This window comes from Panulirus ornatus, chromosome 24 (assembly GCF_036320965.1).
Source record: "Panulirus ornatus isolate Po-2019 chromosome 24, ASM3632096v1, whole genome shotgun sequence".
NCBI classification, from domain to species: Eukaryota; Metazoa; Arthropoda; class Malacostraca; order Decapoda; family Palinuridae; genus Panulirus; species Panulirus ornatus.
In genome coordinates this window covers 7,889,524-7,916,934 of record NC_092247.1, presented here as the reverse complement: position 1 = coordinate 7,916,934, position 27,411 = coordinate 7,889,524, and the positions used below count along the sequence as shown (strand labels likewise).

The 27,411-nt window shown below is 39.9% G+C and overlaps 1 protein-coding gene across 2 annotated transcripts in view; it reads right to left on the bottom strand.

Annotated features, from left to right (window-relative positions):
- Positions 1 to 2,043: 2,043 nt before the first annotated feature.
- LOC139757078 (uncharacterized) overlaps positions 2,044 to 27,411 on the bottom strand; it is a 130,285-nt gene continuing 104,917 nt past the window's right edge. For both annotated transcript variants that reach the window (XM_071677128.1, XM_071677129.1), the window contains exons 2-8: positions 22,131 to 22,333; positions 19,899 to 20,002; positions 16,835 to 16,973; positions 10,223 to 10,425; positions 9,791 to 9,934; positions 5,610 to 5,744; positions 2,044 to 5,361 (exon numbers count right to left, since the gene is read on the bottom strand). In XM_071677128.1, the coding sequence (XP_071533229.1) occupies positions 5,158 to 5,361; positions 5,610 to 5,744; positions 9,791 to 9,934; positions 10,223 to 10,425; positions 16,835 to 16,973; positions 19,899 to 20,002; positions 22,131 to 22,333 (1,132 nt within the window). In that variant the 3' untranslated portion in view covers positions 2,044 to 5,157. The remainder of the gene's footprint in view (positions 5,362 to 5,609; positions 5,745 to 9,790; positions 9,935 to 10,222; positions 10,426 to 16,834; positions 16,974 to 19,898; positions 20,003 to 22,130; positions 22,334 to 27,411) is intronic.

The window sequence follows — 27,411 nt, the reverse complement described above, 5'->3', positions numbered from 1 at the left end:
AGTACAGAGTAGAAGAGTCAAAGGGTCCCTAAATAGAATAATGAAGATTAGAGGCTTATATAAATGAAGAAAGGATTAAGGGACACCATGCATAGTCATCCTGACCAATGCAGCCAAAGCATGACATGGGATGAGTCACGGATCAAGAGTCCAGGATGTTGAAACAAGTTATTTGAGAGGAGTATGTGATATGACTAGATGGAATTAAGAAAGTATTGAGGGATGTTACAAGAGATTTGGTATAGCAGTGAATGGAAATAGTATGTACTGTAGAGTGAAACTTTTTTGGTGGTGTGGCTATGTGGAAAGAATGCATGAGGAAATTTACAAGGAGAGTGTGCTATTAAAGGTATTGATTGGTGTGAAATAAAGTTCTCCTGTGATAGGGAAATAGAATGGAAGAGAACTATAGGCTGTAGGGAGAGAAGTGGGGAAAGAATGTGTGGTGTATGCGAGGGAGGCACATAAGGACACGGAAGAGTGGGAACTTTTGCCATGGCCAACATCTTGGTGGGAGTTTCCGGATGGAATGGCCATCAAAGATGGATTGTTAGTATGATCCATGTTGAGCCTGGGAACTAATAAATAGGCATAGATTGCTTGTCATTTACTTGGGTTTAAATTCAAGAATTTGTTTGATGTCATCAATCTATGTGTCCCCCAAGGAGCTTGTTACATACAAAACTGATGGCCTTCGTAACCTTTGCAGTTATTAATACCAATTAACTGGCCAACCTTAATTTTATGGTATTGAGAATTTCAGTGTAATATCCATCCAGTAGCAGTTGCTATCAGATCCAACAACATGCAGTCTGCTTTAATTGTTGTAGTAACATGCAGTGATTGTTCTCATATCTTAAGAATTATCTTCAGGAGTGAGCTTACCATGACAGGCAGATGCATGGATGGAAACTACCAGATACAACAGGATCATAGAAAAGACAACCACAAAGAGGACTACTAGGAGGCACAAGCAAATAACGAAGTGACCACTGACAAATAAGTGATCAGGAAGTACATAAAGATATCTTGATAAAAATTACCATTTCACAACCAGTTGTGAACAATGGTTTAATAAAAGTAGAATTCTCTGAAAGGCTATTACTGGAATTTATTATTATATGCAAACTTGTGTAATATTGAGATCCAGATAGGCTATTTATATATGATTTAATATATTACTCATGAATGTATTTGTGTGTTCAACATTAGGGCAGTTGTTTAAGGTATTTTGTTTCTGAATATGAAGAGGCTGGATGGAAAGAATTTGCCAAATCTGATTTTTAAAATGTTTTGGGAAAGAAGCTAATAATCAGGCATCAAACTGTTGATGATATCATAACACCAGTGATAGTAAGTGTAATGTATATCATTAAGAAAGAACGATAAAATGAGTGGATGTGGTTGTTCATCATCTGTTCCAGACACTAACGCAGGAAATGGCAATCAAGTATTAAAATGAAAATAATACTTCTATATCCTGCATAAGCAAGCTATTTCCAGCTGAGGTCTCATTTAGTCACATCCAATCACTAACTGTCATGTAATGCACCAAAAACCAGAGTGCTTTTCACGACCAGGAACCACAAACCTTTCCATGGTTTCCCCTGCCTTCTTCATATCCCCAGGTTTAGTCAATCAGCTTTACAAGCAATTCCAAAATAAGAGAAAAGTATTTGACAGAAAAATACAGAATCTGGCTATTAACAAAGTGCATTATGATTATGCTAACTGCAGTTACAAAACATATAAAAATGTCATTTATGTTAACTCACTTTGAATTACGGGTTCTGGTTTTGATGGTACATACATATTAGCTAGAGTATCAGTGTGCAAAGGAGGCCATTTCCTTGTTCCTGGCTCTACATGTAATATCCCTTAAAATATTTGAGTTGTAATGCTTTCTCTAAATTTTTTTATCCTTATTAAGCATTCCAGCCATTCATGTACTTGCAGTGGGAATGTAAGAAACCATTAATTTTTGGCATGTGGGGCTCTTTGTTTCAGCCATTCATGTACTTGCAGTGGGAATATAAGAAACCATTAATTTTTGGCACGTGGGGCTCTTTATTTTATAAGTAAATATACATATATTTTCCCTGACTGGTATAAAATTCAGCCAAAGATGCGCACATATATAAAATATTCACAATATGGTTTGGACGTTTCACAATGGTTGTGAGCATGATCATGCCCCCATTCCGGAGGGAGGCCCTTACACTATCACTCACATTCTTACACCACATTCAAGTTTCTTTATCAGTGCCAGTTCCACTGTAATCAGTTACATTTTTTGCTGTGACAAGTTAAGTACTGGCCACTCAATCACTGGCCTCTAGTCTTGCTCTGCTATGTACTGTATATACCAACCATGAGTAGTGTTTGAAGTGATGCTGTTTGATGAAAGTCATCTAGTAATACCTCAGTTACTCCCAACCTGAAATGGATCGGTTGATATTGTCACAAGTCTGTCGCGTCACAAGTCACTGACATTCGTTAGGTGCAAATTGTATCCTCATCTATTTGGACCATTATTGTTACTGTTAGCCACATGTCATCATGACTAAATTGCTTACTATTCGTCAGGTGCTCAGAAAGTCTCCAGTCATCTGTCACATACCAACTACCATATAATATTCTACCTCACATGCTACCTGCCTACTTTGTCCCTCACATTTATTGGTTTTCTAAGTCACTAAGTTCTAGGCACTTGTCAGTATTTGTTATTTCAACAGTAGCTACTGATCACCTCTTATTACTTACCATTATAAGTCTTACTAGAATACAGAATGATCCCAATGATATACAAAACAATGCTTTTGTTATCCATTTGCAACATAATATTTTAAATGATGAGCACAAAGGAGAGGCACCACGACAGGTATTCATCTACTCACAGACTACCTATATATAAGACTGTATGATCCACTGAGTACATGAGAAAAAGGCGGACTTGCCTGGGCAAGAATGAATGAATTGTGATTCACAATGAGTCGTGACACCTGAGTATTATTGAGGAATCAATATAAACATGAACAGTGACCGCCGTAATAAAGCCATCACCGACTTGGGGTTCGTGATAAAATTAATTGGAGTTTCTCATCCCAATATTATCAATGACATTAGGCCTTAAAGAAATCCTGAGTAGTGCTTATATAAGCTTTTTTTTTTTTTTTTTATAAAGAAAGGCTGGAGGTCGGCTTTTTTTCTGGAAAGAATTAAGTAAATCAAGGCTTAAAATTTTATAAATTAGACATCAATAGAATATGAGCAAAATCATCTTCGTACTGTAAGATGTACGAGCATGAACTTGCTTAGTTGTATTTATTAGAATAATTTACATGTATACCAAGTTGAAAATGCATTGCTACCTTATCATACAGTAGTTTTTCAAGGCAGTTTAACCTAAACAAAGATGGAGTTTTCTGACCACATCCTATCATTTACTACCAGACTCCACCTGTTTGAGGTTACACTGCTAGTGAAAAGTCACCTCTAGCAAGGTTGTATCATTTGGTGTACAGTCTCGTCAAAGAACTTCTCATTCTAAAGGAGTCTTCATTTCACTGCTTCTGGAAGTAGTACAGTCTTGGGTTGCATGATCCTTTGCAGGGTTTTGGTTAATGCCAGGACTCTTCCATAGAAATTGGTCCTGGGGTAATTATAAACAGAATAAAGATATCCTACCCTTTCCCAGCATGTAGACAACAAAACATCTTTTCAGGCTTGTATTTCAAATATCTGAGAAGCTCGTGCACCTGTTTATGTGACCTTAAATAATTTTCACATAAGTTAACTCATATTGGTAATAAGTATACAACTAGCTTCATCTCCCGCAAGCAGTTGTAAGCGCCTTTACTGCCTGAAGTAAGAAAAAAAAGGTACTTGTTTGAGTAAATTTGACCATATAAAGAATAGCTACCATATTGTCATGTCTTTTATATATATAGTATGGTATGAATATAGCAGAAAACCTTGGCAGTACATCTTGATATGACTTCAGTTATCCATTGCAGTTGAAAATGACCGAAGACCCAATGGGAAGCTTTTTTTTTCATCTTTCATCTAGGGGCCCAAAAATCAGTATCCAGATGTAACAGATTAGGCAAGTGATACTTTCTGGAAAAAACCCATAAACTGCAATTCCTGTGTATAATCCACATTTATTCTTTGCTATTTGGCACTACTATATTAATTTGTGAATCAGGTTAAATGTTACAAGTTTAGCACCTGTTTAAGGAAGATTTTTCTTGAGATACTCAAGGATATGATTCACTAATCTGTTGTACATAATACCCCTCAGAGAAGAGGAAGACTTGCGAGGCAGATCAGTTTTTAATGTCAAGGCTCTTCTAGAAGCTGAAAAAATGCAACGTATTTTAAAGACATGGACTTGCCTTACATTAATATTTATTTCTGATGTACTGTTAACTTGGTAAAGTAAGGCACAAGTATAGTGCTGGCAAGCATGACCCCTGCAATCTGGAACTCCTAAGCTAGATGGTGAAAAAGTAGGTGATACCAACGGCAAAAAAAGTTAATACACTTGCACAAACATGACATGAAAACAGCTTGGTGATATATGAAAGCCCAAGAGGATGAAGTGAGTCAAAGAGATCCAAGTTGTAACTTAAAGATGACAAGGCAATAGTAACATTTCATCTACAAGTTATACTAATGGTAAAATGATACCATCTGGAATATAGAAAAAAATATAAACTCTCATAACTTAAAGATTTCACATAAATGACTTATTTAGAAGTTACCACAGCCAGGAAACCTTTCAGTTTTGTCTTTGTTTTGAGAGACCTTTGAAGCTGCAAGTGCTGAATACCATTACTGCAAGTTTCTTCAAGGTTTCTGTTTAAGGGCACAAATTCTTTGCTCCATAAAGTCAACAAAAATGTTTTTTCATAACCAGAAACACCACAAATGTTTTTCACTTCCAGTGTTTAAGTCCACTAATGCTCCTTCACCTTTACTTTGTAAGATCACTATATATGTCTGTTCACCTTTTCCATCATGAAAGATCACCAAAAGTTATATTTTGTGATGTTCATTTTCACTACAGGATCAGCTGAAGTATTTTATCCACTATTGTTTATTCATACTGATTTTGCCAAATTATATTTCTAAGAAAACTATTATTTTCTAAGGCTAGGAATGGCTACTGGTGGGTTCTCCCAGGAGAATGTATGACTGCAATGGTGGGGGGAGTCCTAGCTGAGGAGTTCCAGAGTATATTCTCTTTGGCGTGAGCGAATTGCGGATAGTGCGCCAACACAGAGAGGTCAGGCTGGCAGGTTGCATCCAGTGGGGCATCATAAGAGTCTTCAACTCCAAGAATACTGGTCCTAGTATCTGAAAGGGAAATGCAGGTTGCAGTGTGGGTCTTCTCTCATTATAGTTAAGGAAGTTGGAATGTCATGTGATTCATTTCTCTTTAAACACCAAAACAAATTAGTAATTGAAGGTTTTATCTGAGGAGATAAACAAGTGGGCAATGAAAATATTATTTGAATCTTATGATGCATCGTGCATCTACTGATTTTTGAGTATTTTCACACCAAGTCAAGCATTACTGTTGTTCAAATTCAGTAAAAACATACCTTATAACACCTAGACTGTCTAAACATAGTTCTCAGGACATGCTGATGCATTCTCCTTGGGTTATCAGCCATCATATGAGACAGGATGGTGATGGTATAGGAACAATTTTCCACTCTCCGGTGAGTAATCACAGCCTGCAGGATCAACACATTTTATGTTATTTATCCTTTTGATTTATGGTATACATGATATCCAATGTTAACCACTAAACTTTTTATTATTTATATGGGTATGTTTGAAGGAATAGTGGTTCCAACAATGTTGTATGGTTGCGAGGTGTGGGCTATGGATAGAGTTGTGCGTAGGAGGATGGATGTGCTGGAAATGAGATGTTTGAGGACAATGTGTGGTGTGAGGTGGTTTGATCGAGTAAGTAACGCAAGGGTAAGAGAGATGTGTGGAAATAAAAAGAGCGTGGTTGAGAGAGCAGAAGAGGGTGTTTTGAAATGGTTTGGTCACATGGAGAGAATGAGTGAGGAAAGATTGACCAAGAGGATATATGTGTCGGAGGTGGAGGGAACGAGGAGAAGTGGGAGACCAAATTGGAGGTGGAAAGATGGAGTGAAAAAGATTTTGTGTGATCGGGGCCTGAACACGCAGGAGAGTGAAAGGAGGGCAAGGAATAGAGTGAATTGGATCGATGTGGTATACCGGGGTTGACGTGCTGTCAGTGGATTGAATCAGGGCATGTGAAGCGTCTGGGGTAAACCATGGAAAGCTGTGTAGGTATGTATATTTGCGTGTGTGGACGTATGTATATACATGTGTATGGGGGTGGGTTGGGCCATTTCTTTCATCTGTTTCCTTGCGCTACCTCGCAAACGTGGGAGACAGCAAAAAAAAAAAAAAATGTATTATACTTGATTGCCACTTCCCACATCAGTGAGGTAGTGCCAGGAAACAAGAATGGCCCCTCCACTCGTGTACACATATATATACATTAATGCACATATACACAAACACATATCCAAACATATACATATATACACGTACATATTTATACTTGCTTGCCTTCATCCATTCCCAGCCCTACCCTGTCCCACAGGAACAGCATCGCTAACCCCTGCGTCAGCAAGGTAGCACCGTGAAAACAAGACAAAAAAGGTCACATTCATTCACACTCAGTCTCTAGCTGTCATGTATAATGCACCAAAACCACAGCTCCCTATCCACATCCAGGCCCCACAAACCTTACCATGGTTTACCCCAGACATTTCACATGCCCTAGTTCAGTCTATTGACAGCACCTCAACGCCAGTATACCACATTGTTCCAATTCGCTCTATTCCTTGCACACCTCTCACCCTCCTGTATGCTCAGGCCCTGAATGCTCAAAATCTTTTTCACTCCATCTTTTCACCTCCAATTTGATCTCCCACTTCTTGCTCCCTCCACCCTTGTTATATATATATCCTCTGCCAATCCTCACTCATTCTCTCCGTATGTCCAAACCATTTCAACACACCCTCTTCTGCTCTCAGCCAGATTCTTTTATTTCCACACATCTCTCCTACCCTTTCATTACTTGATCAAACCACTTCACAACACATATTGTCCTCAAACATTTAATTTCCAACACATCCACCCTCTTCTGTACAACCATATCCACAGCCCATGCGTCACAGCCTATAATATTGCTGGAACTACTATTCCTTCAAACATACACATTTTTGCTATCCGAGATAACGTTCTCTCCTTCCACATGTTCATCACTCCCAAAACTTTCGCCCCCTCCACCACCCTGTGACTCACTTCTGTTTCCATGGTTCCATTTATGGCTAAGTCCACTCCCAGATATCTAAAACACTTCACTTCTTCCAATTTTTCCCCATTCAAATTTACATCCCAATTAACTAGTTCCTCAACCCTACTGAACCTAATTAACCTTGCTCTTATTCACATTTACTCTCAACTTTCCCCTTTCACACACTTTTCCAAACTCAATCACCAACTTCTGCAGTTTCTCCCTTGTCAGCCACCAGAGCTGTATCATCGGCGAACAACAACGGACTCACTTCCCAGGCCCTCTCATGCCCAATAGACTGCACACTCACCCCTCTCCAAAGCTCTTGCATTTACCTCCCTAACCACCCCAACCATAAACAAATTAAACAACCATGGGGACATCACACACCCCTGCTGCAAACCAACCTTCACTGGGAACCAATCGCTCTCCTTTCTTCCTACTTGTATACATGCCTTACATCCTTGGTAAAAACTTTTCACTGCTTCCAGCAGCTTACCTCCCTCACCATATACTCTTAAGACCTTCCATAAAGTATCTTTATCAACCCTATCATAAGCCTTCTCCAGATCCATAAATGATACATATTTACCCACCTGTTTTTCCAAGTATTTCTCACACACATTCTTCAAAGCAAACACCTGATCCATACATCCTCTACCACTTCTGAAACCACAGTGCTCTTCCCTAATGTGATGCTTTGTACATGCCTTCACCCTCTCAATCAATAACTTCCCATATAATTTCCCAGGAATACTCAACAACTTATGCCTCTGTAGTTTTCTGTAGTTTGAACACTCATCTTTATCCCCTTCGCCAATTCTCAGGCACTTCACCATGATCCATACATACACTGAATATCCTTACCATCCAATCAACAACACAGTTACCCCCTTAATAAATTCAACTGCAATACCATCCAAACCCACTGCTTAGCCGGATTTCATCTTCCGCAAAGCTTTCATTACCTCTTTTCTCTTAACCAAACCATTCTCCCTGACCCTCTCACTTCACACACCACCCCAACCAAAACACCTGCCACTCTATCATCAAACACATTCAACAAACTTACAAAATACTCATTCCATCTCCTCGCTTCATCACTACCTGTTATTACTTCCCCCCTTGCCCCCTTCAATGATGTTCCTATTTATTCTCTTGTCTTATACACATTATTCACATCCTTCCAAAACATCTTTTTATTCTCCCTAAAGTTTAATGATACTCTCTCCCCAGCCCTCAGTTGCCTTCTTTTTCAACCCTTGCCCCTTCCACTTGACCTACTGCCTCTTTCTTTTATACATTTCCCAGTCATCTGCACTCCTTCTTTGTATCATCCAAATGCCTCTCTTTTCTCTTTCACTGACAACTTTAGTTCATCCCACCACTTGCTTCCCTTTCGAATTTGCCCACCTCTCACCTTTCTCCAGCCACATGCATCTTTTGCACATGCCATCACTGCTTCCCTAAATACATCCCATTCCTCACCCATTCCCCTCACCTTTTGCCATTTTACACTCAGTCTCTCCTAGTACTTCCTCACACAAGTCTCCTTTCCAAGCTCACTTAGTCTCACCACTATCTTCTCCCCATTTTCTCTTCTTTATTGAAAACCTCAACTTATCTTCACCTTCACCTCCACAAAATAGTAATCAGACATCCCTCCAGCTGCCCCTTTCAGCACATTAACATCCAAAAGGCTCTCTTTTACATGCCTATCAATTAACATGTAATCCAATAATGTCCTTTGACCATCTCTCCTACATACATATGTATATCTCTTTTTAAAACCTGGTATTCCCAATCGCATCTTTTTTCAACACACAAATTCACAAGCTCTTCACCATTTCCATTCACAACATTGAATACCTAATGTATGACAATTATACCCTCAACTGCCACATTACTCACCTTCACATTTAAGTTACCCACCAATAATACCTGGTCTCATGCATCAAAGCTGCTGACACACTCACTCAGTTGCTCCCAATACACTTGCCTCTCATGACATTTCTTCTCAGGTACATAAGCACCAATAATCACCCATCTCTCTCCATCCACTTTCAGTTTTACCACATCAATCTAGAATTTACTCTTGCACTCTATCACACACTCCCACGACTCCTGCTTCAGGAGTAGTGCTACTCCTTCCTTAGCTCTTGTCCTCTCACCACCCCCTGACTTTACTCCTAAATCTTTTCCAAACCATTCTTTCCCTTTACCCTTGAGCTTCGTTTCACTCAGAGCTAGAACATCCAGATTTCTTTCCTCAAACATACTACCTATCTCCTTTCTTATCTTCGTTACAACCACACACATTCAGACACCCAGTCTGGGCCTTTAAGGAGGACGAGCACTCCCCACTTGACTCCTGTTTCTGCAATTTCTTTAGTGTTCGTTAATTATTAAAGTTGATACGAACTAAAAGGAACTAACCTTGAGGAACCAAGTGAAGACGCTCTGGTCTTTGTCACTACCATCTGCAGCTCCCCACACCGATGCTCCATGGTTTAATAACGCCCGTGTTAGGGGAAGTGAGTCATCCAAGTGCTCTACACTGTATGTAAGGAGTGTTCGACCCTTTGGGATGGTCACAATGTTAATAATTGTCCTTGCCTCAGAATTTAACTCATGAACTTAGTATGCTAAATGACATCAAAATAACATATCATAATAGAAGACACCAGAAACAGACAATTTTTCATGGAATAAGGCAGCAACAACCCTTTTTGAAAACCATTTAATTCAATGAGGTTTGGTTAGTGACTATGTTATTAGGTTTTCACCTCTGCAAGAGCAGATACAGTAACAGTTAAGCTATTATCCTTGCCACATTTATAAGTTTTCAGTAACAAGTCTGAAGCTTACTTCATTATTAGCAGCATCAACCTGTGCCCCAGCTTGTAAGAGTAAGTCTGCAATCTGTGCTGCCCGGTCATAGAGCCCCTGACGAAGAAGATTCCTTACTGAGTGCAGTGGTGTCTCCCCAGCATTGTCCTTACTGCTCACATCAGCACCACTATCCAGTAGGGTTCTCAGTGCCTCAACCACACTGTTACTCCGTACATCACCTATAACCCAGAGATGATACTACAAAAAAAGTGTACATAATGGACATTATCTTGATCTAAAATACATCTGCTTCAAAAAATCTTTTGACAAGGGTCTATATTCATAATTACCACAGGAACAATTTTCATGAAAGTCCTACTGTTTCCCCAAGACTTTTCTAAAAGTAAAGGCTGCACCACTTCTAATAGCAAGGAAATGTAGAGTACTACGGATTAAGAACTCTAAGATTGTTCTCCCAGTGATATGGCCTAGCCAAGGTGAGTTTTCACTTGAGCAGACAGTCTGGTAACACTATTAAGTATGCCTTTCATTTCCTTCCTGCTCCAGGAGTCCCTTCTATCCTTATGAGGCACCTGCAGCAATAAGAAAGCTGGCTAGGTCCACAAGTCATGAAGCGTGATGTGCTTTCATCCATGTGAACACGTCTTTATGGTAGGAGCATCACATGCATAGTCTTAGTATATCTGAAACGAGGTTTGCAGTATTTTGGCGATGGTTGGTGTCCAGATGCACATAAGCAAGGAGAAGGTGACTAAAGTTTGTCTGGGGAGTGTGGTTTCTGATAGGTTGGAGTTTAAGTCTTAGTTGGGGGGGTTTCCTGTGTAGTGCTTGTCAAGCTATTTCAATGTTTGTGTTTTGTCAGTGTTATATGTGTTGGGGATGGGGGATGTGAGACAGGGGGTAAGCTTTTTATTTCCACTAAGGGTTGGTGGTTAGTTGTAGAGTGGTTTAGGTAGGAGAGGTCTAGTGCTGTTGCACAGAACTGAGTGCCAAGTATGTCGAGGTGGGATTATATTGGGATTATATTGTTTCTTTGTGAGGGGCTTAAGAGTTTGTGGTTGCTCGGGCAGCTAGTGATTGTTCTAGAACAGTATGCTTTACAGTTTTGTTAAATTTCCTTGAGAGAAAATGAAGACTAAGCAGCTGAGGCATAATTTAGTGATGATGGGTTGTTTTTTAGGATGCTGAAGGATCGTTTTTCCTGTCCTAATTTAGTGCCACTTACTGTCATAAGGGAATTTAGTTTGTGTTGCTTTTGTGTTCATATTACTGGTGGGGTAAGTGAATGTTGTGTGTGTTGTATGTGAGTGGTTGATGTTTTCTTTAGCAAGAGAGACTGTCCATTCAAGGTGATTGGATGGTGTGTGCTGGATTCGAGTCTGTGTGGAGTTAAAAGAGTGACTGAAGACCTCTGTGGAGATGCAGACATTCTGTTCTGAGCGAGCCACTGTTCCCATTGTTTAAAGTAGCGGTGCATATTTGAGGCTGCTGCTGTGATGCTAGGGTGATGTAACTGTAAGGGTGTCTGAATACGAAAAAATTCACAATACCAAAGAACCTTCACACTGATGTTTGCCTGAGGTAATGGTTGATACTTTAAGAAGAGATTGAAGACTTTAGAGAAAGAACTTCCAAGGAACTCCACTGTAGAATTAATTCTTTTAGAGTCATTGTGAGTGACTGATATGGAGGGTGTCCATGAAATGAGCCAACCACTTTTTGTTACCATGGAGAGTGAAGTCAAATATTACTTTTTGAGGCTGTGTTGGGTGACCATGTGTATAGCAGAAAACTGAAATATAATATCTGTACATATGTAAGGCATGTATACTAGAAAGAAGAGAGGAAAGTGATTGGTTCCCAGTGAAGGCTGGCTCTGTGGTAGATATGTGTGATGTCCCCCATGGCTGTTTAATTTGTTTATAGATGGGGTGGTTAGGAAGGTATATACAAGAGCTTTGGAGAGAGGGGTGAGTATGTAGTCTGTTGGGGATGAGAGGGCATGGAAAAAGAGTTAGTTGTTCGCTGATGATACAACACTGGTGTCTGACTTGGGTGAGAAACTGCAGAAGGTGGTGACTGAATTTGAAAAAGTGTGTGGAAGGAGAAAGTTGGGAATAAATGTGAATAAGAGCAATGTTATTAGGTTCAGCAGGGTTGTGGGACAAGTTAGTTGGGATGTGAATTTGAATGGAGAAAAACTGGAGGAAGTGAAGTGTTTTACATATTTGTGAATGGACTTAGCAGCAAATGAACCCATGGAAGTGAAAGTGAGTCATATGGGGGGGGGGGGGGGGTGTATTCTGGGAGCGATAAAGAATGTGTAGAAAAAGAGAATGTTATCTCGGAGTGGGGAAATGGATATGTTTGAAGGAATAGTAGTTCCAAAATTATATGGTTGCAAGGCATGGGCTATATATAGGGTTGTTAGGAGGTAGGTGAATGTGTTGGAAATGAAATGTTTAAGGACAGTCTGTGGTGTGAGGTTGCTTGTTCGAGTAAGTAATGAAAGGGTAAGAGAGATATGTGGTAATAAAAAGAGTGTGGTTGAGAGAGCAGATGAGGGTGTGTTGAAATGGTTTGGACATATGGAGAGAATGAGCGAGGAAAGGTTGACATAGAGGATGTATTAGTCAGAGGTGGAGGGAACAAGGAGAAGCAGGAGACCAAATTGGAAGTGGAAGGTTGGAGTGAAAAAAATTTTAAGCCACTGGGACCTGTACATGCAGGAGGGTGAGAGGCATGCAAGGAATAGAGTGAATTGGAACGATGTGGTATACTGGGGTTGATGTGCTGCCAATGGACTGAACCAGGGCATGTGAAATGTCCGGGGTAAACCATAGAAAGGTCTGTTCCCGGTGAATGTCAGTTTGTGGCAGAGGTGTGTGATGTCCCCATGGTTGTTTAATTTGTTTATGGATGGAGTGGTTAGGGAGGTAAATGCAAGAGTTTTGGAGAGAGGGGCGAGTATGCGGTCTGTTGGGGATGAGAGGGCCTGGGAAGTGAGTCAGTTGCTGTTCGAGGATGATACAGCTCTACTGGCTGATTCATGTGAGAAACTGCAGAAGGTGGTGACTGAGTTTAGAAAAGTGTGAGAAAGGAGAAAGTTGAGAGTAAATGTGAATAAGAGTAAGGTTATTAGGTTCAGTAGGGTTAAGGGACAAGTTAATTGGGATGTTAGTTTGAATGGAGAAAAATTGGAGGAAGTGGTGAAGTGTTTTAGATATCTGGGAGTAAACTCAGCAGTGGATGGAACTGTGGAAGTGAGTCACAGGGTGGGGAAGGGGACGAAGGTTCTGGGAGTGATGAAGAATGTGTGAAGGAGAGAACGTTATCTTGAAGAGCAAAAATGGGTATGTTTGAAGGAATAGTGGTTCCAACAATGTTATATGGTTGCGAGGCATGGGCTATTGATAGGGTTGTATGGAAGAGGGTGGATGTGTTGGAAATAAAATGTTTGAGAACAATATGTGGTGTGAGGTGGTTTGATCAGGTAAGTAATGAAAGGGTAAGAGAGATGTGAGGAAATGAAAAGAGTGTGGTTGAGAGAGCAAAAGAGGGTGTTGAAATGGTTAGGACATATGGAGAGAATGAGTGAGGGGAGATTCACAAAGAGGATTTATGTGTGAGAGGTGGAGGGAACAAAAAGCGGGAGACCAAACTGGAGGTGGAAGGATTGCGTGAAACAGATTTTAGGTGATCAGGACCTGATCATACAGGTGGATGAGAAGCATGCAAGGAATAGAGGGAATTGGAATAGCATGCAAGGAATAGAGTGAATTGGAATAATGTGGTATACCAGGGTTGACGTGCTGTCAATTGACTGAACCAGGGTAAACCATGGAAAGGTCTGTGGGGCCTGGATGTGGATAGGGAGCTCTGATTTCAGTGCATTACACATGACAGCTAGAGACTGAGTGTGAATCAATGTGGCCTTTTTTGTCTGTATTCTTAGCACTACCTCGTTGAAGTGGGGGGTAGTGATGCTGTTTCCTGTGGGGTGGGGTAGTGCCAGGAATGGCTGAAGGCAAGCAAGTATGAATATGGTGTATACCATTTGCTTCACACAGGTACCTTAACTAGAATTTGACGTGTCAAAATCCGTGGATCATGTGAGTGGGGGAACCTGGAGTGAGGACAGAGGTATGCTTCTATAATAAAAACAGCAAATGAATGAAATATAAATAACTTTCCATATGTTCAGTAATGATATCGGTATGTCAGTTCTTGGGAGATCATCATAGTACTACTTCAAATTATATATTCTGATGTCCCATAACTAGGTGTGGTCTAAAAGAAAACAAATATATTATATTACATAATACAGTATAAACAATTTTCAGGAATAATGTTAATTGTTTTTTATGTGTATCTTGCATTTCTTGCATTTCTTGGCTTTATGCTTCAAACTGAGCCTATATTTGTGATTCTCCCACTTTGCACATATCGTGAGTGATGTCCTCTATCCTGATAATACAGTTAGAACCTTTGTTTTTTTGCAGTGAATACATTTTATGAACAATATATGATATTCTATATATATTTCAGATGCTGTGAGACAGGTGGGACCTTTGTCAACAACTTCAAGAAAGTGGCTGGTGCTATGAGGAAGTCTTATGGTAAGTATTCAATGTTTTATAGGCAATGCAATCATTAAAAATATTTCATGTGTCCTTTGGATGTTAAAAGAGTAAACCATATGCATTAGTTCAAGCTCTTTAAGTGCCACAGCACCCAGTGTCATTTCTTGCATGTTGTGTGCCTTTACCATAACATTGGTATACATTCTTTCCTCTGTATTTCTCTCTTTTTATTTATTTGTTTTGTTTATAGTGTAACCATTAATAAGCATGTCCATGATCAGGATTTTCAGTTTGCTTATATATCTGTGTCCATGGTTTCCTTCTACTTTGTTAGTTGTGTCCATGTATGGTATACACCATTCCAATGAACTGATCTGAAATGCTTACAGTTGTAAAAGTATACAGATTACATATGTTATACAACAAAAGGAGAAGGTGGGTTTTGCCACACACCTCCCTCAGCAAATTGAAAAAACTGACATTGAGTCAGCTTTACTTCCTAGATAGTACCAGTCTGTTGCCTTTATGTGTGTTAAGTGTGGTGTACACAAGTCTATTTTGCTATTTAGGCATTCTTGGTTTATTGGCTTTCGTGTGTGTTCATGTGTGGTTACATCATTCTAAATTGCTGTTAGAGCTTTCGTGGTTTATTGGCTTTTGTGTTCGTTCTCGTGTGGTGTACACCATTCTAGTTTGCTGTACAGGGATTCCTGGTTTTTGTAGGGTATTGTGCTTTCAGTAGGTGAATGCTTTTAAACATACAGTGTTGGCCTGTATGCCTGCAATGCTTATTTGGAAAGTTGTATCACACATCAAAATCAATCCTTGTTATATTTAGTTCATGTAGTATGCAGGTGGTTATTGGAAATCCTGTTTATATACTGGTGATTGGAAAGGTCTCTGTGCTTAACATGCTGTTTATCGCAGTACATTACATAAATATATGCCTGTTGGTTTCATTATTCATGGTATATTAAATAATTCAGAAATATCTAAAGAGAAACGAAATTAAGAGTTCCTGAGTTTATACTGCATGATGATAAAGATATACTTTGTCACTGTCTCCCACATTAGCAAGGTAGCACAAGGAAACAGACAAAAGAATGGCCCAACCCACCCACATACATATGTATATACACAAAGATATAATAATAACTTTTTCTCTACAGGATACTCCTGACTCCTACAGAGCTTAGGAAGTGAGCCACATCCACTTGGCAAGACCACTGGTCAAGAAGTGTAGTGATGTGTGGACGTTGAGACGAATACATGACAATTTTGAAAAATGTTTTTATCTTATTCAGTATGGAAGTTACAACCTGACATGAGGGGTATTGTGATGAAATAAATCAGTGCTTATGATGCTGAAGAGATGTTCAGAACATATCTCTCGAGAGCCTCAACTTGCTGCCATTGAGAATCTCTTCCTTTTCAGCAGCTTAACAGTTACTGAAAGGGCAGACACTCCGAGCTCTTGAAAAAAACTTAGGAAAAAGTCATGGTCCTTGTATGTTCTGAATATTTCCCATCTCTCCAACATTAGAAGCACCAATTCATCTAATCGCAAGACTCATGCCAGAATGCAACTGGGTATGATGAACTTGTTCTTCTCAATCGTTATGTATTCACCCTAAAACAAACAGTTCAACATTCACTTCTCATGGGTGCTTGTATGTACTTAAATTTAAGCAATGAGAATGGATATGGACAAAACAGATATATAAATATTAATGTATTAAGTACAAACACACTACAATTACTTTTCCTGATGAATATTACTAATTTTAAAAATTTTCATCAACACAAGATAACTAAAGATTAATGAACTAGGGAGCTGGACAAAACAGACATATAAATATTAATGTATAAAGTTCAAAAACATTACAATTACTTTTTCTGATGAATATTACTATATTTTTTAACAGTTTTCATCAAAACGAGATAACTAAAGATTGATAAACAAGGCATGTGTTATGCAGTGCCATGTATGAAAAAAAATACATTCTGTGTATGATTTGGAGAAGGTAAGAGAGGTTTGACTTACCAAGCAAGAGAGCATGGAGTGGTGTCTGGCCAAGGACATTAGGTTCATTAACGGTAGCACCTGATACAACCAGCTTGTTGACAAGGGGACCTGGCTGTGGCAGGAGGCATGCCACATGCAGCGCCGTAGGCGTGAACTTCTGTATATGCACACACCACAAGAAATTTTATTTTTAGTGACTATGAAATCATAACCCAAATATTTGTGTATCTGCTGGGCAGCAGCCATCACTATACTTTCTTACACATTTACAATTAAATCTAAAGAAAGTACTTTATGCTTGTCATGTTTAAGTGAAAGTTATATGGTTCTGTATTTTGCTTTGAGCTCAGGACCGTGATCTTTTAGAAACTACATTATTTTATTAGTATATGTGTGTTCTGCTAATTACCACATCACTGTGTCAAAACATCAATGCCACAACTTTGTGCAGTCTCCTAGAAACCAGCCACACATTTTTGAATCAATGTTGTGCAGTGCATCATATCATGTTTAATGTATGACATCCTTTTATAAGGTATCAGCATGTCACAGAGTCATGAGAATATTACCATGGAAACCTAGTCACTGCTTGCTATATAGTTAATTTATGGATTCCACAGTTTTTTCTAGCTTGAAACACTTTCTCTTTTATATATATGTATATATTCGATGTATAGCATGATGTGATTATTACACGAAAGTGCACTTGGGAACTTATCGTGTTTCATTTTCTCCATGGACTCGTAGGATATAGGGGATAGGGGAGAAAGAATACTTCCCACGTATTCCCTGCATGTCGTAGAAGGCGACTAAAAGGGAAGGGAGCAGGGGGCTGGAAATCCTCCCCTCTCGTTTTTTTTTTTTTTTTTTTTTAAAAAGAAGGAACAGAGAAGGGGGCCAGGTGAGAATATTCCCTCTAAGGCCCAGTCCTCTGTTCTTAACGCTACCTCGTTAACGCGGGAAATGGCGAATAGTATGAAAAAAAAATATATATATATATATATATATATTTTTTTTTTTCATACTATTTGCCATTTCCCGCGTTAGCGAGGTAGCGTTAAGAACAGAGAACTGGGTCTTAGAGGGAATATCCCCACCTGACCCCCTTCTCTGTTCCTTCTTTTGGAAAATTAAAAAAAAAAAAAAAAAAAAAACAAGAGAGGGGAGGATTTCCAGCCACCCGCTCCCTCCCCTTTTAGTCGCCTTCTACAACACGCAGGGAATATGTGGGAAGTATTCTTTCTCCCCTATCCCCAGGGATAATATATATATATATATATATATATATATATATATATATATATATATATTAAAAAAGGGGGTGACTGTATTATTGACTGGTTGGCAAGGTTATTTAATGTATGTATGACTCATGGTGAGGTGCCTGAGGATTGGCGGAATGCGTGCATAGTGCCACTGTGCAAAGGCAAAGGGCTATAAGAGTGAGTGCTCAAATTACAGAGGTATAAGTTTGTTGAGTATTCCTGGTAAATTATATGGGAGGGTATTGATTGAGAGGGTGAAGGCATGTACAGAGCATCAGATTGTGGAAGAGCAGTGTGGTTTCAGAAGTGGTAGAGGATGTGTGGATCAGATGTTTGCTTTGAAGAATGTATGTGAGAAATACTTAGAAAAGCAAATGGATTTGTATGTAGCATTTATGGATCTGGAGAAGGCATATGATAGAGTTGATAGAGATGCTCTGTGGAAGGTATTAAGAAAATATGGTGTGGGAGGCAAGTTGTTAGAAGCAGTGAAAAGTTTTTATTGAGGATGTAAGGCATGTGTACGTGTAGGAAGAGAGGAAAGTGATTGGTTCTCAGTGAATGTAGGTTTGCGGCAGAGGTGTATGATGTCTCCATGGTTGTTTAATTTGTTTATGGATGGGGTTGTTAGGGAGGTGAATGCAAGAGTTTTGGAAAGAGGGGCAAGTATGAAGTCTGTTGGGGATGAGAGAGCTTGGGAAGTGAGTCAGTTGTTGTTCGCTGATGATACAGCGCTGGTGGCTGATTCATGTGAGAAACTGCAGAAGCTGGTGACTGAGTTTGGTAAAGTGTGTGAAAGAAGAAAGTTAAGAGTGAATGTGAATAAGAGCAAGGTTATTAGGTACACTAGGGTTGAGGGTCAAGTCAATTGGGAGGTAAGTTTGAATGGTGTGTAAGGACTGATCTTTCTCTTTACATATATATATATATATATATATATATATATATATATATATATATATATATATATATTATTCCTGGGGATAGGGGAGAAAGAATACTTCCCACGTATTCCCTGCATGTCGTAGAAGGCAACTAAAAGGGGAGGGAGCGGGTGGCTGGAAATCCTCCCCTCTCATTTTTTTTTAATTTTCCAAAAGGAGGAACAGAGAAGGGGGCCAGGTGAGGATATTCCCTCAAAGGCCCAGTCCTCTGTTCTTAACGCTACCTCGTTGATGCGGGAAATGGCGAATAGTATGAAAGAAATATATATATATATATATATATATATATATATATATATATATATATATATATATATATATATATATATATATGATTTTTTTAGTTAAGCCTTCACAGTTGTAATCATTTATATTTGTAATTATACTTGATCGCCGTTCACCGCGTCAGTGAGGTAGCGCCAGGAAACAGACGAACAATGGCCCATCCACTCATATACACATAATCGCCCACACATGCATATACATATCAACTTATACACATATACATACATATACACGGACATATACATATATATACACATGTACATATTCATACTTGCTTGCCTTCATCCATCCTGGTGCTACCATGCCCCACAGGAAACAGCATCGCTACCCCCTGCTTCAGCGAGGTAGCGCCGGGAAAACTGGCAAAAAGGGCCACATCGTTCACGCGCAGTCTCTAGCTTTTGTCATGTGCGATGCACCGAAACCACAGCTCCCTATCCAAATCCAGATCCCACAGACCCTTCCATGGTTTACCTCAGAAGTTTCACATGCCCTGATTCAGTCCATTGACATATATGTGTTAGGGCACCACAGTGCCATGTTATGTACCACAGTCTAGAGGTTTGCATTCAGGCATCACAAACATACCTCTATTTCTATCGAATTTTCCTGCTCCTCGTATCCAAAGAGCAGACTGCATATCGTGAAGCTGTCGCATCCCCGGCATTTCGATAAGCTTTTGACTTTGGTATCTGAGGAAAGAAGAAAAATGAAAATATTTGAGCATCCTTTATATTCAAATTAGAGTATGTAGTAAACACAGTTGAGGTTTTTAAGTCATCTGAGGTTAGAGTTGCATATCATGTACAATGATAATATGGTGTAAAGGCATCTCCAATGACCCACAATTTTTTTGACATCTGTAATATCGCTCCTGAGAAATTACAAGTAATTGAACACAGCATTGGTCTTATCACTGTCAGTGAAGCCCAGTTTCTTATTAATACTTCTCGTTAAGTATTTTCCGGTAAATGACAGATGAAAGTAGTAAGGGAGACGTAAAGAATGCAGCATGCAGCGGATGATAACTCATTAGGGAATAGCGATGATGTAAATATTACAAAGGTGTTATGCTTGGGCAAGCTGATCTGTAGAGAATGTAAAAGAAGTTTCGTCCTAACTTGACATAAAGGTCGGTAAGTCAGAAAGTTAAACAGCCATGGGAGTAAACAAATGACTATTTACTTTTGATGTCAATAAAGGTTGGTAAGTCAGAAAGTTAAACAGCCATGGAAATAAACAAATGACTATTTACTTCTAATGTAAAACTATTTATGTAAAGCTGAAGGGAATATTTTGACAGCCTATTGTAATTGTAAACTGACCTCACAACAAGAGTGAACAAATGATCGATTACTGACTACTTTGTTCAACAAACTGTTCCTACCTACACTGTTACCAAATCTTACAACCAACTGCTACTGATCAAGCCTGAGCCTTCCCCAGAAACTTAATTTGCAATGAGAAGTTTCAGAACTCTGACACACGGGAATACAGTCATTTAACATCTCAATCATGACATTAAGACCCTTAAATGCAACGGCATTACCCTCGTGCGTGATGTAACATTTTAGAGTATGTTGACCTAGCCAATGATATGGTCCAGGGCTTCTGAAAGGCGGGTACATTGTACTCGTACCCGGGCCCGGGGTCCAAAAGGGGGCCCGGGAATTTCCTGGGATCTCAGAAAATGTTTGCATATTCACATTCGTGTGAGCCTACACAGAATATTTTTAAAGTATATAGCATAAAACCGTGGTGGATAAAAACAGGATGACCAATGGAGAAGGGAAGGGGACCCGAAAGAAACTTTGAACCCCCTAATAAAATTCCTCTCGGAGGCCCTAGGTCTGGTCCTTAAGGGTCTTGTGAATGTTCATTCCACACATTATACCACCATACTCAAGGGTCATACTTTTATTTTCGATTCTAAGTTAGATACGATCCGCACTAAAGTGATTCAGTCCAATCTAATGCTGAAAGCATATGCAGGGATGACAAATACTTCAACCCACCTCGGTAAACCAAACATCTTTTAACTTCTCAGCTGTCTCCTGTCTCAATTTTACTTTGACCAATCTTATTCTTACCATTTAAAAAGAAATAGCATGTTCATTCAAAATGATAAATTTAGAAAAAAAAAAAAACTTATTTGTGTTGCACTCAAACGATCTTGGTACTGGCTTACCTCGGACAAACTGGCCATGCGTAATCTTCAAGGAAAACATTAGCATTGACCTCTGGCACTACTCACTGGCAATAATGTATTCTTAACAATTTCTAGCAGTTTGCCTAACAACTTTGGCTCTGGTTAACTCCTGAAAATCTTTTTACATTCAAATTTAGCAAAATTTTTGTATTTGATTAACCTGCAAATAAACCTTGGCCCTGGCTGAACTCTATCGAGCCATGAGTTACAGGTACTCGTATACGTGCAACTAACTCTGGGGTTTTTAACTTCTAACTTACTTGAGATGGAATTGTATTGGTTAGCCACAACTCTAGTAATGGTTCATCCATGAAAATAATATATGAACTCTCCTGTTTCTCATTTAACTGACCACCAATGCCAGAGGTGGTGGGTGGGGGAGGAGCCTTCTGCTTTACTGTCCTGTCTCCATCTATAGTGGTGGGTGGGGGAGGAGACTTCTGCTGTACTGTCCTGTCTCCATCTGTAGTGGTGGGTGGGGAGGAGCCTTCTGCTTTACAAGGTCTGGGACTTGAAGAAGGGCGTTCGAAATTCGTGGTTTGCAACGCCAACTACCGCACCCACGTGTGTGTGTGTGTGTGTGTGTGACATGGTATATATGAAGCACATACCTTGGTAAGCGAAGGGGTCGGCCTCTGGGCAGCCATCTAGCAGATCCGCAAGAGTGAGGAGCTGGTTGTGGTGGGAGTATGGTAGGCGCGCCATGAGCGGGCGGCCGCCGCCCCCATCACGCCCACACCCCAACGAGGGCGCCATTGATTCCTTCTCCACAGCCCCTCTCAGCTGTTGGAGGGCTCGGCACGCTGACCCATCTCTGGAGGCGGGGAAACACCGTTAGCTTCCTGCCACCGACAGGGACAAGTATATGATGCCTCGAGTCATTTGACATCAGTCCTAAATGAGTGCACACAAGTCTCTAGTATACATCAATACTGCACAGAAATTACCACTTGCTTGATGGCACATCATTGACAAAGATGCACTGATTTGGTCATACGACAGTGAATGGGGGGGGGGGGGGGTGGGCACCTGGTTTGCCTGACATACTGAATAGTTCAAACACTCGCATGGAAGTCGTGGACTAGTGATGGTAAAGTGCAGTACTGATACACTAGTTTGGCTGATATTACTCTATAGCAGGGCCATTGGCTGCACTGGTTTGGTTGACAGTACCGTACAGCATTCGTATGGATACCCAGCTTTGGTTGACTACAACACTCATTGATATCCTAGCCGAGTTGTGAGGTCCGGAGCTAATGTGGTGGATTCATGATCACAGAACTATTCAGTAAGATTGACATGGATACAGCGGTGCTTCTCATTACATCTTTAATTATTTGCAGGAGATGAAGGGGCTTTGGTAGTAGGTCAAGCATGAAGGCAGGGTACTGAAGTGGCAAACACTGCACGGCTTAAGACATTGGCTCTGAGCCTCCTTGCCTGACACACACACGATCTTCCACACGACAGTACGATATTCTTATGCAATATGGTACGATTCTTGAGCGCGACTTTATAATCATATATATATATATATATATATATATATATATATATATATATATATATATATATATATATATATATATATACACACACACACACTTTTTTTTTTTTTCATACTATTCGCCATTTCCCGCATTAGCGAGGTAGCGTTAAGAACAGAGGACTGGGCCTTTGAGGGAATATCCTCATATGGCCCCCTTCTCTGTTCCTTCTTTTGGAAAATTTAAAAAAAAATGAGAGGGGAGGATTTCCAGCCCCCCGCTCCCTTCCCTTTTAGTCGCCTTCTACGACATGCAGGGAATACGTGGGAAGTATTCTTTCTCCCCTATATATATTTATCTATTTATTCACTTTGCTTTGCCGCCGCCCCCCGCGCCATATATATATATATATATATATATATATATATATATATATATATATATATATATATATATATATATATATACATATATATATATATATATATATATATATATATATATATATATATATATATATATATATATATCAGATCAGGCAAAAAAAAAAAAAAGCATATCCAGGCAGTCAACAGGAAGGTGATCCAAAGGTGAAAATTGTTCAAATCTGGCTTCCTTGTAAGTCAGATTATTAAATCCTTAAACACGACTCTCGATTGCGACGGTATAACGACCCTTGAGCACGCCGGTATAATTCGAGCTTGGTGGCCTAGACCTTGACGGGACTCGTTATAAAGAGTCAGTTGTAAGGCTAGACCATCATATCCTAGAGTCGTGCTTCATGCTTAATGGTTGTAATGTTGTGCTTATGTGTCGTAGCGTCGCGTTGATGTTATCAAGACCTCTGCCTGGAAACCGTTACCATGGTTACCTCTTTTGTCCTTGCAGCCTTCCACAGTTCTCACTCCCTCATGGGGACCCGTTTTAAGCTCTTCTCTTCCATCTATTCTCTTTAGCGACTTGTTTACCCTGACGTTACCTTGCCACTGGGTAACCAAGGGTCTGTAAGAACGGTGGTTGGAGGGGAGGAACAGACCAGGCTGGGGGATATGACGTGCACGGTGTGGTGGGAGATTTCGCACCTTATGTAAGACAATCCTGTGCTGATACCCTCTCGACCACCCGCCTTTACACTCCCACACAGTACCGACAAGGTAACTGTACTGTCATCAGTACTACTAACACCCTGGCAAGACGAATAACTCGAAACATCAGACAATAAACGCAGCAGTAGCTCCAAACATTGTTGATACAAGGAAGAAAACCACGTGTGCGGGTCACGGATCAACTCTAAGGAATTTACTGTCCACACAAGGGCATGAGTGGGAAGTCAGACATCCGAATAAGGAAGAGTTAGGACTCATTGAATACTCAGTCGTGTCGTGCCTGTCAAGTCGCTACTATTACAACAGTTCCCTGTCAAGTCGCTACTACTCCAGTCCCCAGCTATATCATATCGGTCGAGTCGCTTTTATTACCATAGTTCCCAATCGCGTCGTGTCAGTCATGTCGCTCCTCTCAGTTTCCAGTTGGGTTAAGTTAAAGACTGGTAAGGGCGAGGAGGCTTTGGTGTGTGCCACAAGGCCCTAGTGGACACAAGGAGGCTCTGGTGAGTGGCAAGAAACAGTGCTTGGAGGTTCTGGTGGGCACCAGGAAGTTCTGATGGGTCATATGACTCTGGTGGCTTCCATGATGCACCTTCTCCCAACTTTAGCTACGCCCCATTAACTCATCTGATCTCCGTCCCTGGCTGATGGGATGAACATACCTAACATTACTGACACTGGTTCAAACAGTTCCTCATTTCATCGGCGTTATATTGCTCCGGACACTTTTCATCCGTATATCTGACGGACTTTATATTGTATATCTGCTATATATAGAAAAGGTTAGTGCCAGCAGTGCAGTAAACTAGTACCACAGTGATTGTCAAGTTCCTCCCCTTGGCCCAGGTTCTTCTTATGTATATATTAATTATTAGACGACTTCCGCGACCAGGATTTGAACCTGGACGGCCGTGAATGCGTCGTAATCAGAAATGCTAATCGCTTCACCACGGATGCCTGCCGACGCCTTACAATCAAGTGCATTGCTGGCATTCAGTCCCCAAACACACACGCTGTCCATCTCACATATAACACTCGACAACATGTAATTCACACGATTTGTCATTCCTAACTTCAAATTTTCCCTGTGGTACTAGGTTTTTCCCTATTGACAAAAGGTCGTGATAATTAAAGAAAATTCCAAGACATGTGGTCCAGTGATTATAGAAATCTTTTTATATAGTACAAATAACTAATTCCAGGCATATGCATGTATAGTGAGGCAGTGATACTAGTTAACAGCCATCGTAATGGTGGCTGTATGTCCGTAAGTGACACATGGAACTGTTTCTGACGACAATTGGAACCTGTAACCAACCAGTCAACACCTTCACCGTGTGGTGCGTCATGTCGAGCAGAGTCTGTGGTTTCCCATGGTTGTCAGGCACATTCTGCAGTATGACGAAAGGTTTAAATAAAGTTCGTGGGGTGTTCGATGTATATCAACTGACTGTTATATTTCTCTCTTGTGTCTCCCCTGATGATGTGATTATTACACGAAAGTGCACTTGGGAACTTAACGCGTTTCATTTTTCCCCGTGGACTCATAGGAATATATATATATATATATATATATATATATATATATATATATATATATATATATATATATATATATATATATATATATATATATATATTATCTTCCAGCTCCGGAGTCTCTTTTATCGTTATGAAGCCCCTGCAGCACTCAGGAAGGTTTCCAGGTCCACCATTCGAGGCCATACGATAGGACCCTTGACCTCGATGATGTATGGTCTGTGAACATGAATTTGACCCTGAAGCAACAATGGTATGGTCCTTGAGCGTGAGGATATGGGCGTTTGGCATGTTGTTGTCGTGTTCAAGTACCTGAGCTAACTGTTAAGGCTGGTCAATTGCCCTTACTTTCTGTACTACATACTTCTCCAGTTGCTTATGATTGCATTTTTGCTATTTTCCTTTTCAGCTTTTCTTTCATCTTTATTTCATATTACTTCATAATTTTTTCCAACACTGAAAAATGAAAGAAAATTCGGAAAACGAAGCAGTTAAGATTCTATCGAGGCAGTAGACATGGTTAGTAATAAACCGGGAGTGGGGCAGATGAGTGAATGTCCGGCTGACCAGTGAGTAAGGCTGTTGAGTGAATGTCCGGTTGATCAGTGAGTAAGGCTGTTGAGTGAATGTCCAGCTGACCAGTGAGTAAGGATGTTAAGTGAATGTTCAGCTGACCAGTGAGTAAGGATGTTGAGTGAATGTCCGGCTGATCAGTTAGTAAGGATGTTGAGTGAATGGATAACTTGTTACAAGTCATTTGCTGTTCACTTACCCTGCTATATATGGCAAGGCAGGTCTGCTGACCTTTAACCCCTGGAGCACGACCATTCTGAGGCTTGGTTGCCTAGCCTTTGACCGACGCCTTAAGGATCAGGTCAAAGGCCAGGCTATTATAACCAAGGCTCGTGTATGTGCATGAAATGGCATTACATTTATGAATGACGGCATGAAACCGTGCAGTGGATGATCATATATATATATATATATATATATATATATATATATATATATATATATATATATATATATATATATATATATCATGTTTGTTGAGTAAAAGCCATAAGCATTGTAATTATATACATTTCAAGATATTTAATATTTTTCATACTTGATCACCGTTTCCTGCGTTTGCGATGTAGCGCGAGGAACAGACGGAGTAAGGTTGCACTCGCTCATATCAATTTACTGTGTCATGTGTAATGAAATGAAACCACAGTTCCTTATCCACAACCAGGTCCCACAGACCTTTCCATGGTTTCCCATTACTGCTTCACATGCCCTTTAATCGACATGAACTCTCTAACAAAATTCATTTGTACTTTCGAATAACGAAAAAATAATTAATTTCCGGAACTGTCGTGCGTCATTCAGTGTTTTCTTCACGATTCGCAAAGTTCAGCGACAATTGTTGGGCGATTAATCAATACATAAGGCATAATTAATCATAGGGTTATTGATGCTAAATGAGCGACATATCAGAGACAAATTGAAAAGTTATCACAACCTCGAATTCGTCTTTCATGTTTACAGTCAAATCTGTAAACTGAGAAGCAGTCTGGACTCAGCCCAGGCTGTGAAGACCCCTTAGACTTCACCAGGTTAAAAGCAGCTCAAATATGATTTGAAAAAATAGAGCTGCAGTATTCAGTGGTGTATATATTATGTACTAGCGGCAAGAGAAGAGCCATAATCGAGGTAATGTAAAAGGTAAGTCATCTCTCTTTCTCTGCCAGAAGCTCCACCCCACACACGCACTT